The sequence below is a fragment of the Lepisosteus platostomus genome, chromosome 6, assembly GCF_059453375.1.
Source record: "Lepisosteus platostomus isolate fLepPlt1 chromosome 6, fLepPlt1.hap1, whole genome shotgun sequence".
NCBI classification, from domain to species: Eukaryota; Metazoa; Chordata; class Actinopteri; order Semionotiformes; family Lepisosteidae; genus Lepisosteus; species Lepisosteus platostomus.
The window spans coordinates 34070761-34089314 of record NC_142616.1 but is presented as its reverse complement, the minus strand read 5'-3'; the positions used below and the strand labels follow the sequence as shown (position 1 = coordinate 34089314).

Genomic DNA, 18554 nt, shown 5'->3' with positions numbered 1-18554 from the left:
GGGAAGTAACAGTTAAAACCATGCGTTTTGGCACTGGCTTTTGTCCTGTGAAAGACAATACATGTTCACTGCTGCAGGCTACAGTATGTCAATAACAAAGCCTAAGACGGGGAGCCCTGGAAAACAACCCAAGATGTCTGATCACTATTCTGATCAGTCAAAGCAAAGCCACCACACTATACACATTTTAATAGTGGAGAGCTATGCTTGCTGTTTAAAATCAGAATATTTTTGAAAAGATATTTTAATGAATTCAGAGAAAGATGATGGAAATACAAGATAGCAAAGCAGAAATTCACCCTAGAGAAGGTTCAGTCCAGCATTTACAGCATCAGATCTTACATATTTTATTAAGGACTGAAAATGGATGTGGGCTGAGCTGTAACTCCAAACAAAGTAAAGAAATCACAAATTTATCCCTGGCAGTTCAGTGCTGCCCACAACTGGAATCCTGCCTTTTGATTTGTACTAGCATTCAGTCTAATGGGAATGACAAACCATGTTTAACACAGTATGCAACACAAACTCACCAGCCCCATTTCATGTCGGTTATGATGTCACTGATGGCATCTGTAAGAGTCTGGACATTTTCAAACTTCATCCCCCGGCTGTGAAAACATTTGCAATTGTATTGAATAAGATGACACTGTACTTCATCAAATTCATCAAAACCAAATTTGACAAAACTATAAATATTTAGAGGCAAAACATTTAGTTTAGCTCCATGTATTTTAGATATAGTCATTTAAAAAAAACAGTAGTCTGTATCCTCCTTTCAGAAAGCAAGTTACAGTATATCAATGTGGAAGTCAATCCATGCATTAAACTGTGCTTTAGAATCTCAGGAAAAGACCACTATTTCACCTTTCAATATTGTGATTTTGGTCTCCATCTATACATGTTTAGATATTGATGGTTTCATCTGTTTATAGCTTAATATTTTCAGCCATTTGAATGACACATTTTTGCTCTCCAATGCTAAAGCCAAGTTCCTTATAAAAACAATAAATGAACAATAAATAATCAAATAACATAAGCAAGCTTTTTTGGTTTAAGATTTATGTGGTCTTGACTTTCAAAAATACATTGATACAACCACCTCATTTCCTACACTGAGCCTTCTAATTAACAATAAAATAACTGAGGAGCTGACATCTGCAAAATTGTGTAATGGAGTGGACTAAGTGGGCCACTGATTGAATAGCTCTGCTCTAATCTGTAACAACGTGCATAAAGTTTTATTTCACTTGAATTTGCAAAAAAACATTACTTTAATTAGTGAAGTCCTCTCAGATTGTGCAGTAAAGAGAGCAAAGCTTCCCCTTTTGAGGATATCATATACTGTTTTTCAAAACCAAAAATCTAAAAATCAAAGCAATATTTCTATTGGATTAAAAGAGATGTATTCACAAGCCTGCTTGTCTACAATGTTATAGGGCCGCATCATGTCACTAGAAGTTTTGTTGCCTCATTTTGAATCCTAGAACATGGTGCTGCACATATCTGCAAATTTAGTGTGTTTTGTGATGTAAATTGGTGGTTTTACAGGTTACTGTGCACATTTTACTTTTATCGTGGTTTGAAACACACTCATCAGTCCCGACTCTTTCTAACCCTGGGATATGAAAATAGTGTGCCAGTTCCCCTTTAACTGTGAGCAACAATAGCAACTGGTATAAAAACAGTTCTCGGTCCTTAGCATCTTTGACTCTTCCAAGCTGATGTGGAAATATTTTCAGAAGAAAATAGCTGTTCTACATGGAAATAAAAAGGCAGGTGGTGGTAGGGGAAAATATTGTTAAAGCACTGAAACACCATCTGTGTTGCGTTCTAGTGGACTTAACAAGGCTTTCACTAATAGCATTTTTTATGCATCCAGTCACCTCTAAATTAGAACAAAAAGAGTGAACAGAGAACAGGAGTAAAAAGAATTTCATAGACATATGGCTGGCAGATCAAATGTTGACCTCAAAACCAACAATTTAAAAACAGCTCACCTTTACAATCATGTTCTTGTAATGTACATACTTTCCTCTAAATCTTCCTGGAATCTAAACATGCTTTAGAGATCTTTTTAGCTAGAATGTTGATTAGATTGCAAAGCAAAAATGAAAACAATATATTCAGGTTCCATACTGTCTGCCAGACCACACTTAATTATTGTATGATATGATAATGTTATCCTTCCAAAAAAAAGAACCAGCAAATTTTAAATAAAATACTTCATATCATCCATGGTGTGAGTCCAAACTTAAATTTACAACTGTAGCATAAGCTACAGTACATTAAAATAATTACCGATCAGTCCACCATATCTCAGTACAGGGTTAAAAAAAAGAGCACTACATTATGTAAACACTTATTTCCCACAACAGAACTCAGCTTTCTTCTATTCTATATTTTGAGTTCTAAAAATATCTATTGAAAACTGAGATTTTCTTTGGAAATAGGTTACAAAACAAAAAAAGCTAAGCAAAACAGACCATGTAATTAATATTTTACTTTATCAGTTACAATATCTGACTACTGAAGAATGAACATCATGGAACTTTCTAGAAACATGCAGGCTCAATTGATGCACCTTTTGCAAGCCTGATTAGCTTATCAGGCCATACTGTGTCAGGCACTTACTCAGAACAGGATCCTGGGTCATATAAAAGCACACTAATCAAGTTTATCCAAGCCTAGCATAGATTTTCTTTCTGTGGGTGCCCAGGCAAACCTTTAAATCAGTGTGACCAATAATGCTTATTTATAATAGATACAAATAAAATTACCTTGTTTGTGGTAATCAGCCGGTGGGAATACAGTTTCTTACTCAGCTAACTCCAACCCTCTCCCTCGTATTATCTCAATATAATTCCATTCGTAAAGACATTAGCAATCCATCCACTCTCATTTTTAAGTCCATACTGAAGGCTCATTCATTTTCTCTTGACATAGTGAAGCAAATTAAATTGTTCTTAGGTTTCAGATGAGTTTTAAAATGTCATCTTGACTTGATCCTCAAGCAATCATTCTACAACTATGCTGCACTCCTATCAGACTGACTTCAGTCAGATAAAATAAATCATCCATGAAGGTGAAACAATATTAATAGAAGGTTTGTTCAAAGCAGACAAACTCTGCAGCCAAAGAGTTTCCTTGACACCAGGGGCATTACTTGGGGGAAGCTGGAAGCATCGAAGTCACCCAGCTTCTCAGAGGGATTTCCAAGCGATTTCTAAATGTAACATGCTCCAAATTTAGAAATTTGCCCCCCACTCACTCCCGCAAAGAATTGTGTAGATGGTGAAACTATTTAAATTTAAGGTCTCCCACTTAAAATTGATGCTTTTTATTCCTGGGAACCACTGTTTAGGGGAAAGAAATCTTCATTAAACAATCTGCTAGCTGTGCTTATCCTCCCACTCATCACTTCTCAATTCCCATCCTTGAGAGAAGCAGTAAAGGTTAGAACGCAACTGAATTTCCTTTTCCAGATCAATCTCCAACTCCACAGGCTTGGTCAAGTACATTTAAACTAAAGGACTAACTGAAAGAATAAGAGAATCTCAGTGAATTGCCAGGATGTCTTACCAGTGCTCATGGAAATCAAAAGACACATAGGTCAGGTTGGGATTGTTGTAAAGCAGAACTTGCTTGAGGTATGCATCTCCAATCAGCTTCTCCCTTCCTGTTTGATCCACTAAATTAATGATAACCTGCCCAAATCCAAACAAAAGGTTAATTTGTCATTTGCCTTACAATTGAAAAAAGGGTCAGTAAAAACTAAAATTGTATCTTCTAAATGGGATTTAGCTCCTATGTATTTTTACTAATACTGGGCATTCAGTTTATGTTTTATCTTACATTAGCCTCCTCAACAAGGTAAAGATGTATAGGATAAGTATTCAATCTAAAAAGTTGTTTTCCTCTTTGAATCACCAGGTGACTAGAGTATAGCTTTATTACAGACACCCTCATGTTATTTTTGGTATTCTAGGCAAACTTTAGATGAAGAAAACTGAAGAATATTTGCATTGCTCAATGCACAGTGCAATCTCATCCCATTTATTCAGGCCACACTCACCTGCTTCTTGTAAATCCTCAGTTGCTCCTCAAAATGAGCAGCAAAGAGAGGAGCTGTCTCTTTTTCACCTGAGAAAAAAACATGATTTGATTCCAGCATTTCCTGGTAAGCATTTGTGCTGTTTTTACACTGTTTCACTTGTTCTTAAAATGGGCCCTTTTTTTGAAGGGGATTTTCTAAAAGCATACTGTACAAAGGACAGAGCCCAGCAATTGCCTGACATCAGTTCAACAGTAACAGTTTAAACATTTCTGCACTTCATTTATCTTGACTCTGAAATAAAACCACTCTTGTTACCATGATAATTACACTACCTTGGTGCCCTTGGCTCCTACTTTTTGCAAGTGGAAATGTCAAAAAAGCTTTATGAGAAATTTAAAAAGAAGCAGTCTCTGAATCAAACCATGTCAAGTATACAAATTTAGGCTTTCGAATTGTCTATTTGCCCTTCACTGCAGTCTTGACAGTAATGCCATGTTATTTTCATAATTTGGAGACCGCAAAGAGTCAAAGAATTATTCAAGTTACATCAAGACTGTTTTCTCATATTGAACTAACGATGATCTGTCAAATCTATAGCTAAGCCTTCTGTTGTATATTGCTTATTTCTATTGTATTGCATCCAGTATATTGCTTATTGTATGTACATAAAAACTATGATTGCTAAAACATTTTCAAACTCTTCATCTTGGACAGGTTCTAGTTAGACATTGTGTGTTAGTCATGTCTGCTTCATACATGTAGAACTACAGTACATTCTCATCAAAATTTGACCTCTTTATACGAGTAACCAGTTGTATAAATGGATGGTAAAAATCAATCACTCAATTCATCAAAGGTTTTTTTGAACATCCCAAAAAATATTTTACATGCTGCACATGCATCCATTTTACACATACAGCAATAAAAAATATTAGGCAAATGAATAAAAAATGCTTGATTTGCACTCATGCCAAGAACCTAGGATATTACTTAGCTTCCAATTATTGTAGCTTAGCTACAGACCTAGCTTCCAATTATTTTATTCCTATTTCTGTGTTTCTGGAGCACATTTCACATCATCATTTCAATCATGTTTTTAATTCACAGCTTTAGGTACTGTCTCTGCACTGGCAATAGCTGACATTGCTCGAAGCTTTTTTTTCCCCTGGTGTGTTGCTATTCTGATGCACATGGGCACCTTTCATCATAAATACCCAACATGGCAAAAACTGCAAACCATCTGATCAGTGACCTAGTATGCTGATACAGAGCAGGAATAATACAGAGATGTCAAACAGGGCAAGAGCAGAAACGTTTTCAGCAGTAAAACAGTGAAGTGTAGGACACTCAGAATCTATGGCAAACTGTACTAAAACAAATAATATGATAAAAAGAGGAGAAACTATAGAATGACAAAAATACAAGGCATGCCATTGCAACATATTTAAAATGAGAACAATGTTGAACAATGAAAACAGAAGTTCAACAATGTGACTAGAGCGAATCAGCATGGTGTTGAATGGAAATGTCTATAAAGTGGCTTAACAGCGCAACAGTTTGTCTGCTGTTCAGAACATTTGCCCCTGACACTCCTGTACTTCCCAGTGGATCACTCACCCTTGTCCAGTCGAGGCCGAGGATTGTAGCGGTACCCCACCTGACTCCAGAAGACCGGGACAGAGCCCCTTGTCTGGACGAAGGACAGAGTGTGGTTGTGCACATGGATCAGCTGCTCCGTTTCGACGTAATTCGCTACATGTCCACTCCTGTCCACACCTCTCCGTTTATACCTCATCCCTGAGAAAAACAGAAACACGGGGAAATACAGATTCAGATGGGTAGAACAGTGTCTTTGCACAGCTCCACACATTCTTTCCAAAATACAGTAGAAAATAAATATATTTAAAACAATGCTGTCCTATAAAAGTGTGAAACGTTCACCAATGCAGCCACAGAGCGTGAGATTCCCAAGTCTCAGGTTCTGACTGCTTTCCTTCTAAAGGGGTTTCAAAGAGCTTCTCTGGTAAGAAAGCATCCTGATTACTAAAGGGTTGGAAATTAGAAACATATACCTGCAGCTAATTTTATAAAACAACAAGGGGAACAGATTTCTCTTTTTAAATCTTTCATAAATATTTGTAAGTGAGAAATGTAATCACTACTTTTGTGTACTGTAGTTAAAAGCCTGTGTGCTCTTAATATCACTGATCATGGGAAACCTTTAAAAGAAGTTAAAGAATAGCATCCTTTCTTTTAAAAGATACATGCAAAGGCACAACCTTTATACTCAACTACAGTGTAGGTGTAGAAAAACTAGCTATCAAATAACATTTGTAAGGAATTAAAATTAAAAATTTTAACTGAATGTGCCATGCTTTTATTAAATACCTTGAACAGTCACTTTGTTTTATATTTCTATGACAGAAGTCTAATAAAGAATTTTCAATGTCATGATGAAATATTTTATTATTTATTTTTCATTTTTGGGGAATTATTAGCAACAGTTCAATAGATCTAACAAAAAAGGAATAGCTACAGTTAAGGTTGCATTTGCCCCAACAGAAAATGTGTAGTTCCGTCGATCTACTTCCGTCGATCATAATGTGATATGGAATTTCCATATATTTTGGGTATTGGTCCTATTATTTCACTTGACAACATCTTCAAAAGAGCTAGTCATAAAAACAAACATCTTTGAAGTATGTAGTCTTTGCAGTTTCAGACTGCAGGGAGAACCAAGCTTCCTCAAAGGAATTAAGACATTAAAGGCAATACATTTGCAAGTATTAACTCCTGTAAGGAAACCACCCCCAGCCTATAGTACGTCAGTATTTCATTTTAAAGTACTTTTCTTTGACCATCATATACAAAAGGCCATGTTTTTTTTTAAAGATGTGCTTTCTGCTAAACCGGTTTCTTGTTCCATTAACTGAAGAAATAATTCTTCTCTGTCTTATCTTTTACAGATCTATACCCATAAAATCTCAAAACTGCAACTCAGAAGTGGAGGCTTTCGTTTACCACCAGATTCCATCATCAAGGCCCATGCAAAGCTGAACACATTTACTGCGCAACGCATGGAACACTGTGCCATACACCTGTTTCTTCAGAAATGGCAGATCGTGATGAAAGAAGTATTCACAGAGCAATGGCAATGCCTACCTGCCCGGTGCCGGCTTCTCCGTGAGATCAGGGCTACAGTGAAGTGAGGGTGAATGTCATCCACGCAGGTGACCTCCTGAGGGGGCGTCTCAGGGCTGCTCTTCTCTTCATCTGAGCCCTCACTGTAGTTAACCACCAGCTCCTCCACCTCCACGAAGCCCTGGATGATGGGCAGCACCCAGACGTGCGCCTGCAGGACCCCAGAAGGAACAGAAGCAGACTCCAAGTGAGTCCCAATTATTTGTTCCGCTTTTACAGGAGGGATTACAACTGTCAACTCGCTAAACCCGGTCAAGAGGTGCGAACATAGCTTTGTAGACAGAAAAACCCAAGAAATCTCCAGGCCTCAAAATGATCTCATTTTGCTATGGTGAAACGCATCAACAGCATAACAGCAAAACTCAGCTCAGCTGGAATCCAACCTTGTAATGACCTGGACAGCAGTGTATTCTGGCTGCTCACATTAAGAGCAGAATTAGCAATTCACCCTCTCCACTGATTCTTAATATATAATCAATTTTCTTTATTAGGACTCTGGTCATATTGCTTTCAATTTCATATACTTTCTTTCAAGTTAATTATATGTAAACAGAATATCTTGACCCTTATGTGAAATTTGTTTTTAATACATTTCCTCTTACACAGGGAAAAAAAATGGTACAGACACACTACATTTAACTTATGAGAAATAAAAGTATTACTTCTGTATAACAACTGAGCTTGGCTACTGTTACAGTAAGGTGAAAATAACCTAGAAAAAAGAAATACTTGTATCATTTTAAATTTCCAAATTATAAGCATGTTAAAGATACATTTGATGCCTGCTGATATGTATAGAAAATTACCTGTACAAGGTAAATAAGTGAGTCATTGTCATCAGAGAAAGAACTTATGCAATTTAAAACTTTCTCTTCTTTCCTAATTACAATAAACATTTGAAACATTTTTGTCATTTTCCCTGTAAATTATTTAGTAACTTACACCAAAATAACACTTTCCCCTGTGGAGTTAAACAGAGCTGAAGATTTGATGTTGTATACATGTACAAATTAAAACCACAATTCAAGGATTTCACACTAATCTCCAACAGACTGTGAAATTCCCAAGAAAATGGCAGATCTGAGAATTACTGTTAACAGAATCAGGAATTTAGCAGTTATCCTTCTTAAAGACTCAGTTCAGCTGTTAAGGGGAACTCCATAATTTGGTTCATTTTTAAACCATGAACAGTCTTCTCTTTGTTTTAAAATGTACCACAGGTACCACAGACAACAGCTCCCGAAATTGATCCAGCTGCCTGCTTGCATTTGTGCTTGCTTTACTTTCATGCAGTTTCAAAAATAAGTTTCAGTGCTGAATTTTTTTTTCCTTACAGCAGTAACACCTCCAAGACCCAAGGAAAGTTCTAGAATTGCACTCACCTAGTGCAATGAAATTTGAGCCTATCATGACAAATGTAGAAACAAAAATGGCTCAGAGTTTGAGTTGAGCATTTTATTGTAACCCAAGAGCTGTTTGGATTATCCATGGTATATAGTACATAATATCAGAAGATCGTCCATTTTTGAGGTCTAAAAATCCAAATGGGCTTGAAACAGGCCTTACTGATAATGAGACAGTAATTCACTGTTGTTTCAAGAGGGAAAATTGGCCGTCTGAGTTGATAATATTGATAGAAAAATGCTTTGCCTGTCTGAGAGACCTAAATTAAACTATTTCATGATCTATTTGGGGATGCCACAGCCTCAGACAAAAGTTACTCATGAAAAATATTTACTTATACTAGTGCTTATTTTACCAGTTACACATATAACTTAGAACAAATGTTATTTAATTTCTGATAACATCTTCTAAAAATAACTTGAAAATTGAGATCCACCATAGAATACATAAAGTATAGGAACAAGTAATAGGTTTATTCCATGCTGGAAAAAAAGAAGAAAGAGAACACAACGTTTTGGCCGTGGAGCCTTCTTCAGGTGTGAGCCTGAAGCCTGAAGAAGGTGCTCACACCTGAAGAAGGCTCCACGGCCGAAACGTTGTGTTCTCTTTCTTCCTTTTTTCCGCATGGAATAAACCTATTACTTGTTCCTTTGCAGCCTACGCATGCTGATGCAGCTACCCACCTGAACTACATAAAGTATACATATATATGTATAGTATCAAGGTAGGATGTGATCAGAAATGACAAGGCAGCATTTGAAATAGCACTAATCTAATTAATAAATGTGATTTCAATTTAATCAACGGTTTTAGTCCTTCACCTGCATCATCTGCTCCAACTCTGCTGTGCCTTTCATTCTGTATGGCCACTGCACTGCCTCTCCCCATATTAGAGTCATATGCTGGATCCATTTCCATGCCTAAAATTGCCTATTAGATCGCATATTAGCATACAGCTTTTCTGAATAATGTGCAATAATATTCGGTAAGCCTTCAGCAACATGATTATAAAGGCTTCTGTGACTGTACTCAGCAGAAAAACTGGCACAATATAATAGTTGCACATGCATTTCATTTCTGTCTGATCACAAAATATTGGGCATTGGTATTATTACACACAACGCTGAAATACGCAACATTTTGATTCTTTAAAATCACCTTCTGTGTGTGTTAAAGTGTTATGTGTGGTCTTGTTTCAAGGCCATGTAGAAACAAGGAAAAAAAAAATCACACAGTGCTTAGGGTCTACAAAGTTCAATTTTAACTTAAAAAACTCAATATAAGCTCTTTTTCCTGAAGCTCTTAATTAAATGATAAGGTTCTAAGAGAAAATGATGCCTACAAGCAATTGTGGGAAAGTACCTTTTTTAATTTTATGCTGAATTTACAGGATGATTTGCGAATCAACACTGATAACCTGAGGTAGATGGAAACTAACAAGCAAAGGAAATAGCCCAAGGGCTGTGAAAAAGCAAGAACCACCACTTAGATACAATATCTCACACTGGCAAATATTTCAAAAGTTAAAACTGAAAACAGTGCAAAAATACTGGTAAGATTATGTACAAGCTAAAACAAATGTATGTTTTATGCTGAGCCGTTATTAATTAGAGTTATTATGTCTCTGTAATACTACTGTACATCATTATGTGCAAGTTCACAGAAAAGCATCCACAGAGGCCCATTTTGTTTTCTAAAAGTTCCAGCAGATTTGCCAAGGATTTTCTAAATGCACACAGAGACAGAATGAAATGGGATCTTGGCCATTTACCTGCTGTTCTTGATCAGATATTTATTGAATAACAGGCAGGCACACCTTCACATCTGAAATATTTACCAGGACAGACTGAAATAATTCTTCCACTAACAGGTTACTAGTAGTAAAACAGGCTCACACCTGAAGAAGGCTCCACGGCCAAAATGTTGAGTTTTCTTGCTTATTTTTTTCAGCATGGAATAAACCTATTACTTGTTCCTTAGTAGTAACATGCCCAGAAATGTCTGTCAAGAAAGCATCCTAAATATAAAAGTGCTACATCCGTTTCTGTATAACGGCAAAGTTTGCACTCTGCAAGTGATATCTTGGAAAGACCTCACATCTAACCCTCAACTGTAAGAACTGAGAAATATAGGCATCTGGTATCTTCACACTTACTGTAATACCAACCCCTGTGAGCAAATATTTTTAATTTGCAAAAGCATTCTCCCAGTATACTCTTACATTAATACAATATTGTCCGATTTGTGGATAGCAATGTACAGCTTTTTGTCGAGAATAAAAAAAAAGCTTATGGACTCCTTGGTCCATAAAATGATCCACAGCAACATTTTCAAGCTTTCTAGTCTGAACTACAGATTAAGCTATAACAGAGTTTAGGTTGAGCGCTTAAATGAAAGAGATGCAAAAGAATCCTGGAGGAAACACAATATTACAGGACATCCTACCAGAACTTACCTTTAAATCTATGAGGTCCTGAATCATATGCTTGTTCCAGAAGAACCTGTCATCCACCTTTTAAAAGAGATAAAAATGTGAACGATACCTTACATACACTGTTAACATAACAAAACACATGTACATTACTGCATCACAGTGGTAGGGATAAAAAGCAGGCTCTTGACACAAGAGCAACTTGGCTTGAGTGGTGTCCTCCAATTTGTGCAAACTCTTCTGCCAGGAGAGAAGGAGAAATGCAGACATTCTCCTCCGACATGAGTAGGTGCAAGAGTCAATGGTCAATCAATGGTCCCAAATTTGGTGGGAATACAATAAAAATAAATGGCAAATCTACATTCAAAACAAAGGAGATGAAACAAAATAACCATGTATTGATGCAAATTACATCCTGAAGGCAAACCAAGGAATAATAAGAAAGGAAGTCAACACTGTGCTTTCTTTCAGGTAACTATACAAAAAGCAATGACAAGCATGACAAGCAAGTTCATTAGAAAGCTAATTGGTTTCTTGAAAATCCCTTCTACGTACCCGCTGCCAAAGTGGCAAGCTGGAGTTGTCACAATCGCCCTGCCTCTGGACAGTGTTAGTGAGGTCATAGGTCAGACTGTAGTAAAAGGAGTCAGAGTCCATGAATATTTTGAACAACTCATCCAGTAATCGTCGCTCCAGACGCTCTTTTTCTTTGTTTTCTTTTATCTGAAACACAGGAAATAATCATTTGTTTTCTGTACCCTGGGAAATCATCTCTCCACTTCTGTTTTAAACAACACATCCCTTTACAATTAAAACCAATAGAAAACACAGATGCATATTTTCACCTACTGACCTTTGGTCCATTAGAACAAGTGCCTAATATCAAGTGGCTAAACAGTATTTTACATGATGCATAATGAGGCAGCATTGTAATCATTTTTAAATGTATTTTAAAAATACTAATTTTCACAGATGTATTTTGACATTTTCAAGGGGAATGTAGAATTATGCCTTTGAATTTATGCCTCCTTTGTTGAAATAAAGGAATTTAATTGATATTTTTTGAGAAACATTATCATTAGCCTTTTAAATGATAATAGTAATAGCAACAACCGGGATTACAACACTGGTAGCTGGCTGTTTAAAATGGATAGATTTATTTTTTATAATAAGAAAGGACTTTATGATTAAGCAGGTAAAGAACAAAGACTAAAAACCTATTTTCAAATATATAAAAAAAAACTTCTTAAAGTAGCCTCCCTCGTCAAAAATGAAATTATTCCTATAAACTTTGAATTAAAGTGATTTAAACATTACTAAATATAGAGTAACATGTAAGCATAAAAAAACAGATATTTAATGTGTGTCCTTTGACACTGTAATTGAATAAGCCTGTTCCAGATTTTACAGCATCGTCCAATTTGAGATGTTTTTGGCTCCATTAACCTATGGCCAACTAAATTATGAAGACAGTTTCATTAAGACAAAAAAGAGCAATTTAAACTCCACTTAAATCCAGTTTAATCATTATGTTATCATAGTACTAATATTTGGATATATAATATAAAAACATTCAATATAAGGAAACGCCTGTAATTCAAAGTGTCGCTAAGTGTTAATTTGGTGCCCTATACATTTGAACCAAGAATGAAAGCATTTCCCCCAAAAAACTCAGCTGTTACTTTAGCTGCACTCAAAGTGCAAATTGAATGTTTCAAATGAATGCTCCTCAATAACCTTTTACTACTATTGCATCAACCGCTGGAGATTCATCCTACAATATAGCCAACTGAGTCCTGAATTTTTTGTCTTTTCTCAAAAGGCAGGCTATCACAGAGGAACATTTGTTCTTTTCAAACTTATCAGCAATGTCAGTATTTAAGAAACTATAGGGTAATAAGACAATTTTTTAAAATAAGGAGACAAATAGAAAAGACAATAGAAGCAATTCTGAGATTCAGTGATTCAGATCGATCTGGGATGATACATCTGTGCAATCAATGAAGATAAAGTTTATCTGGCAGCATGATCACAGTAAGGTCAAGAGGTAACTGGTTCACTTCCGATTTCCTCATCTCAGCAAAATTACAATATTTGTCATCTTCAAAGCAAAGCTGACATCAAAGGAGGATATATAAAGGAACCAATCACTTTTGTGGTTTCAGTTTAATCTAATTACACCAAGTCTGTGAGTAAAAGCTCTTCTAGCAGTTAATTATACACACTTTCTAAATAACCCAAATGTTGGCACAACAAACACAGCAGTATGTGGAAAGAACTTACGTTTTAAGAGGATTTAAAACTGACAAACTAATTTACAAAGAGGTTTGGCATTTTATATTTGAATATTTACATATTCAACAAGTAAATGTAAAGATCCACCACTTTTAATGTCTGAATCTTTTCTGCTGTTCTGGTAATAGAACGTTTTGAAATAAGCAAAGTAACACATTTCAAATCACATTTACAGAAACGTAACAATCACAAGACAGACATTCTTTCATATAATTTTTCTTCCCCATTAAAAAAAAATATCTTATATTTTCTAGGTATCAAAAAGCAGTTGTAAAGTTGGTTTCAAATCCCCTCTGAGGACAGAACAGGCACGAGGTGTGTAGCTCCAAAAAGAGAACTGAAAAAAGGTTTGAGATGGGTAGGCCTAACATATCAGATACTATACTGTAAGAGACCTGAATACCCATTAAACTGTTTTCTGTGGGATGTCAGTGCTTAAAATGAGGAAAAAGTGGTCCAGAATGGGGGAAGTTTATGCGAGTCTACTGGCCTGACCATAATCGAAGAGTGACATGGATGTGAAAATGCTGTAGGATGCCTCTGTGAGCAGCTCTTAACTATCGCATATAAAATCTATTATGATCCATGATAGTACTGTTGCTTTGGGTAGTTATTGGAGAACAGAAAATGATAAATGTAAACCGCAATAACACTTGTTTTCTTAATTAACCTGTAATGCACTGCACACCTTTAACACTACAGTGGCTGGGTATAAAGCCAAAAGTTATTTTAATAGAGAAACAATACTTTTCATTCCTGGTTGTCACTGACATATAGAAATCGTGCTGAAGGTAGAGAATTGCAGGACCCCAGCATGCAGCAGTGTTACCTCTCCAGGGCACTAATCTGTAAAGATTTTATAAAACATCACTGCGTAATAAAACCCAAAAGAGACAAAGACTTGGATAATATAATCATTATTTCATTAATTCATAAGAGTGGCTTGCATTTCTATTATTCAATCTGTCATGAGGGAGACTGCTGAAGTGGTCAGTTCAGCTGCCACACAAGTCTTGGGTTCTGGGTTTGATTCTGGCCTGGGGGCATCTTGTGTGTGGAGCTTGCACGTTCTCGCCAGGTTTGCATGAGTTATCTCCTACCTTGCAAAGACATGCTTGCTCGGTTTACAGGTGCCTGTACATTGTGCTCTGCAACTGTGCCCTATGCTTCCCAGTTTAAGGGCTGCAAATATTCTTATTAGGAAAGAGCCATTTTCTGACAATGAATGGATGGAATCTGTCACTGATGTAGTTAATGCTTTTTTTGCATTCGAATTTTATTGTTTAATAATAGAAACTTCAATGATAATAATAAAAGGAATAAAAATGTTACATATATTATGAAGTTGACATAAGCGCAATAATTAACTTTCACTGCAATGCTATTGAATCCATCTGCCCTCTTCCCCCCACCCCATATACAAATTCTCACCTTTATTAAAGTAACTGTACCCTGATAAATACAATAAACACAATTCAACTTGATTTGCTAGTAATGGCCACCACATGTGAATATAAGGGTTTATAGAGTGCAGCGCTTAAAAGATCACTAATGTGGTGCCATTATTGAAACATTAAGAAATAAGGAAAGAATATTGTGAAAGAAATGAAAGTAATATAATCGTTTCAATTTATAGGAAAGATGAAGATTAATTAAAAATAATGAAGCCTTGGTGCAGGTAACCCGGGATGAGATTTAGCTGTGTTAATAGATTTAATTGAGTGAACCACACTTGAAGTCTAATTGATCCAACTGATTTTGAGCCAAGTCTCTGCATACATGTCCCACGACCTTAAAAAACAGATATAAATCCTGTGTCATCTTCATGCCTGCTCTTCCTCTCTGTACCTAATCAGCACATATTGCTAATAAACCCAACAGGATGGAGTTCAGCCCACGCAATTTTCTGTGTGAGTAATTTTAATTGTGGTTCACAGTAAGCCCAGTTCAGTTTAATTTTCTTCATCTAGTAAAAACAAGTATGCTCATCTGACCATAACGTTTTAGTACCCTACACCTCAGTTTAATACTGCAGACCAGAAGAAAATGATTATGTCTTTATTTTGTGGCTTGCCTTGAAAATCTATGAATATAATGCACCTAAATTCAGATATGTCTTTCCCACTTTCCCAATGTGAAAAGATGCCATTACTGCCACCAGCAGAAAACAAGAGAAACGGCATTTGTTTTTATTTTTTTTAATTTATCAGGTTTTACCAGTTTAATCAGTTGTCCCAGTGTATCATTGTCTCCATTACACTTTTACAGACAAGACTAAACTATGACACAAGATTTGTACTCCTGAAAAAAACAATACAGTACCTTTCTAAGAAACAGCATGTTTAAAAAAAAAAAATCTGTCAACCCCTTGATTGAGAGATTTGAACATTTGGGGATCTTTTGTGATATTTGCCAAAAATAAGTAACAATACTTTACTTGACTCTACAAATATACAATGACGAACCTGAGGCAGATGTGCTCTAACAACAAGTGATACAAGTGATTTCCATTAAAAGTCTTTAAATGTAGGGGAAATTACAAAATTATGTGCTAAAACAAGCTGTAACCAACTGGACCTCTGTTGAGAGAAAAAAGCTCACTGCAGGAGTGTTTGATACTGTAATTCTTCCTAGTGTCTGCTCATCATAAACTGATCCTTTATTAAGAGCTGTTTAGACAAAAGAAGAACACACCCTTAATTAACAAGTTGAGGAGAAGTTACATTCTTTATTCTGGAACAATACACTTGAAGCAGAGTGCCTTTGAAACCAAAGAATTAATGGAGAGACAGGATCTTAAACAAAAATGCATAACAAGCTGGTAAATAATTAAAGAAATTTGCTAGCACCAGTGATCAACTGATCAACGGTTCAGTTTGAATAAAAATAGCACACACAGATCCACCAGTACCATGGTTGGGAATTACAGTTCTACAGTGAAGCAATGTTACCATCTTTTAACAATATCTGCTGTTACTATATTATGTGCAAGAGACTGCTAAACTCAGTGCTATAATAAAGCACTTTGTATCACAGATGCAGAGCTATGTAGAACAGACACTACGAAAATGGACAGTACTTTTTACAAATATTGCAGTCTCTTCCCTTGTTAACATAGAATAACCACTGTTAAATGGGTACACCTTACAGACAGAGCAGTTTGTTGGGATAAAGTTATTCAGAATCATTTTTAAAAAATTATTTTGCACTCATGTGGATGTATCTTATGCTTACTTATCCATGTACTATACTTCCCAAATCCTAATCCAACCCATAAGGAGTCTAGTTATAACTATAAGACTGATAAATATGTGAATTTGTAATGCATGTGATTGCCAGGCATGAACAAAAAACAGTAAAGAATCAAAATTATTATTTCCATCATAGTACTACATACTGGAAATAAGATGGTCTTTTAGTACCTAGGCAAAAATAAGCCTATTCATCAACAGGTTCTTGTTCAGACTGAACAACTAAAAACTATATTTCTGCTGAACATGTACTGACAAATAGAGCATTTGTTTGTGAGGTTATTTCAGGCAACCAGCACACCCCGAGATACTAGGACACAGATTGTGTAGCCAGCTTCACCTGCCATAGGCTCTAAGGAGAATGAAGGAAGATATTTTATCACCTACTTTACTATATATACAGCCTGGGTTTACAAGGTCTTTGCAGTTTTTCTATAGCTATTGCAATTCGAAACCACTCAGTTTAAAAATCATACTTAATCTTTTTCAAACAGAACAATATTCTGTTCCATAATCTTTATTCCTTGCAATCACAAGTGTGTAGACCTACACTTGGAACCTTTTCCTTTCATGATGTTCAAATTAAACACACATGGGTAAATATCCCAAGACAAATAACCTGTACAAAATCAGTGTGATTGATTGAGTGAGCTTGTTGCAAGGGACCAAACGGATGTACTGCTTCCTGGATCAATGATTTTGTAAAACAGAGCTCCTGCTAAGTTTCTGTTAAGTAATAGGACATGAGTACTGAAAATACATTTGGAAAAACAGCATCAGCTTAGTAATGTATGAGACATGTCCCGACTGTTTCCTCTCTGATCTCAAATCCCTTGTCCCTATATGCACTGTTACTCTCTCAGCTCTTCCAGTGCCGACCCACTTGTACCTTCGGCTTGGTCTTCCACCTCCCCTCCCTGTTCTCTTCCCCCCTGTGCAGAAACCAGTCACCAATCCCAAACTTTCCCTGCATGCAAAGCCTGTTAAGATGTGCAGCAGTAATAAAATACAACAAGATTACATTAAGTGCAGGTTTACAAAGACAGCACATGCAGTAATTACCCAGAATCAATATACAGTAGGAGTGATGAAATCATAAAAGGATCAGCCACATTCAAGTGTGCTTTATGAATCTGGCTCAGACAATCATACATGATACATGAAGAAAACTGAACTAAGTAACACTGCACATACCCCTGGCATAGTCACCAATGCTTCTTATCTGATCATCTGGGCATCCGTATTTCACTGAATGAAGGAGCCTTTTATTTTAATACCATGACAATCCAATAGATTATTAAACAACTACAGTACTACTTAATTAGAATTTGACAAAATAATTTATGCCGTTCATACACGAAAGCTCTAAAGCCCATTTTTATTCATTAAACAAGTACTACAGTTGTAAAGAACACTGTTACTTACCTTTTTCTTCATGGGCACACCAACATTGGACTTTATCTGACTGAAGGTCTTCAACAGGAATTTCGACTCATCTGGTGACTGAGTTATCTTCTCCGGTTTGTTGATCCCAAAATGATGCTTCTTACATAGCTGAACATGAAAGAAATACAAGAATTATTAGTCATAACACTGCAGGTATCTCACTTGCAAGATCAGTGTTACAATCAATGTATTTAGATTTATTTGGGTAATTCAAAAACAATATTAAAAACAGTGATAAAAAAACACACCGGTATAGTATTCAGCAAAGGTATAGCATTTACCAAAGCCAATGAGAAGGTTCATGGAACTGAACATTATTTCTGTTCAAGTAATCACACATTTTGAATAATTAATATGAACATGCAAAGGTAAGAATTTAACTTTTTTACATGGGCATGTGAGTGCAAGGTTTTGCTATTACTCAGAAGTGTGTTGTTGTTCCACAGGCTTACAAAATCTACAATTGTACTTG

General features: G+C 36.0%; 1 protein-coding gene across 5 annotated transcripts in view; it reads right to left on the bottom strand.

The window, feature by feature from the left end:
• inpp5f (inositol polyphosphate-5-phosphatase F) overlaps positions 1–18554 on the bottom strand; it is an 84576-nt gene that overhangs the window by 12765 nt on the left and 53257 nt on the right. For all 5 annotated transcript variants that reach the window (XM_088635548.1, XM_088635549.1, XM_088635550.1 and 2 more), the window contains 8 exons: positions 18062–18190; positions 11646–11813; positions 11115–11171; positions 7217–7406; positions 5672–5851; positions 4073–4140; positions 3580–3704; positions 531–608 (listed from right to left, as the gene is read on the bottom strand). In XM_088635548.1, the coding sequence (XP_088491674.1) occupies positions 531–608; positions 3580–3704; positions 4073–4140; positions 5672–5851; positions 7217–7406; positions 11115–11171; positions 11646–11813; positions 18062–18190 (995 nt within the window). The remainder of the gene's footprint in view (positions 1–530; positions 609–3579; positions 3705–4072; positions 4141–5671; positions 5852–7216; positions 7407–11114; positions 11172–11645; positions 11814–18061; positions 18191–18554) is intronic.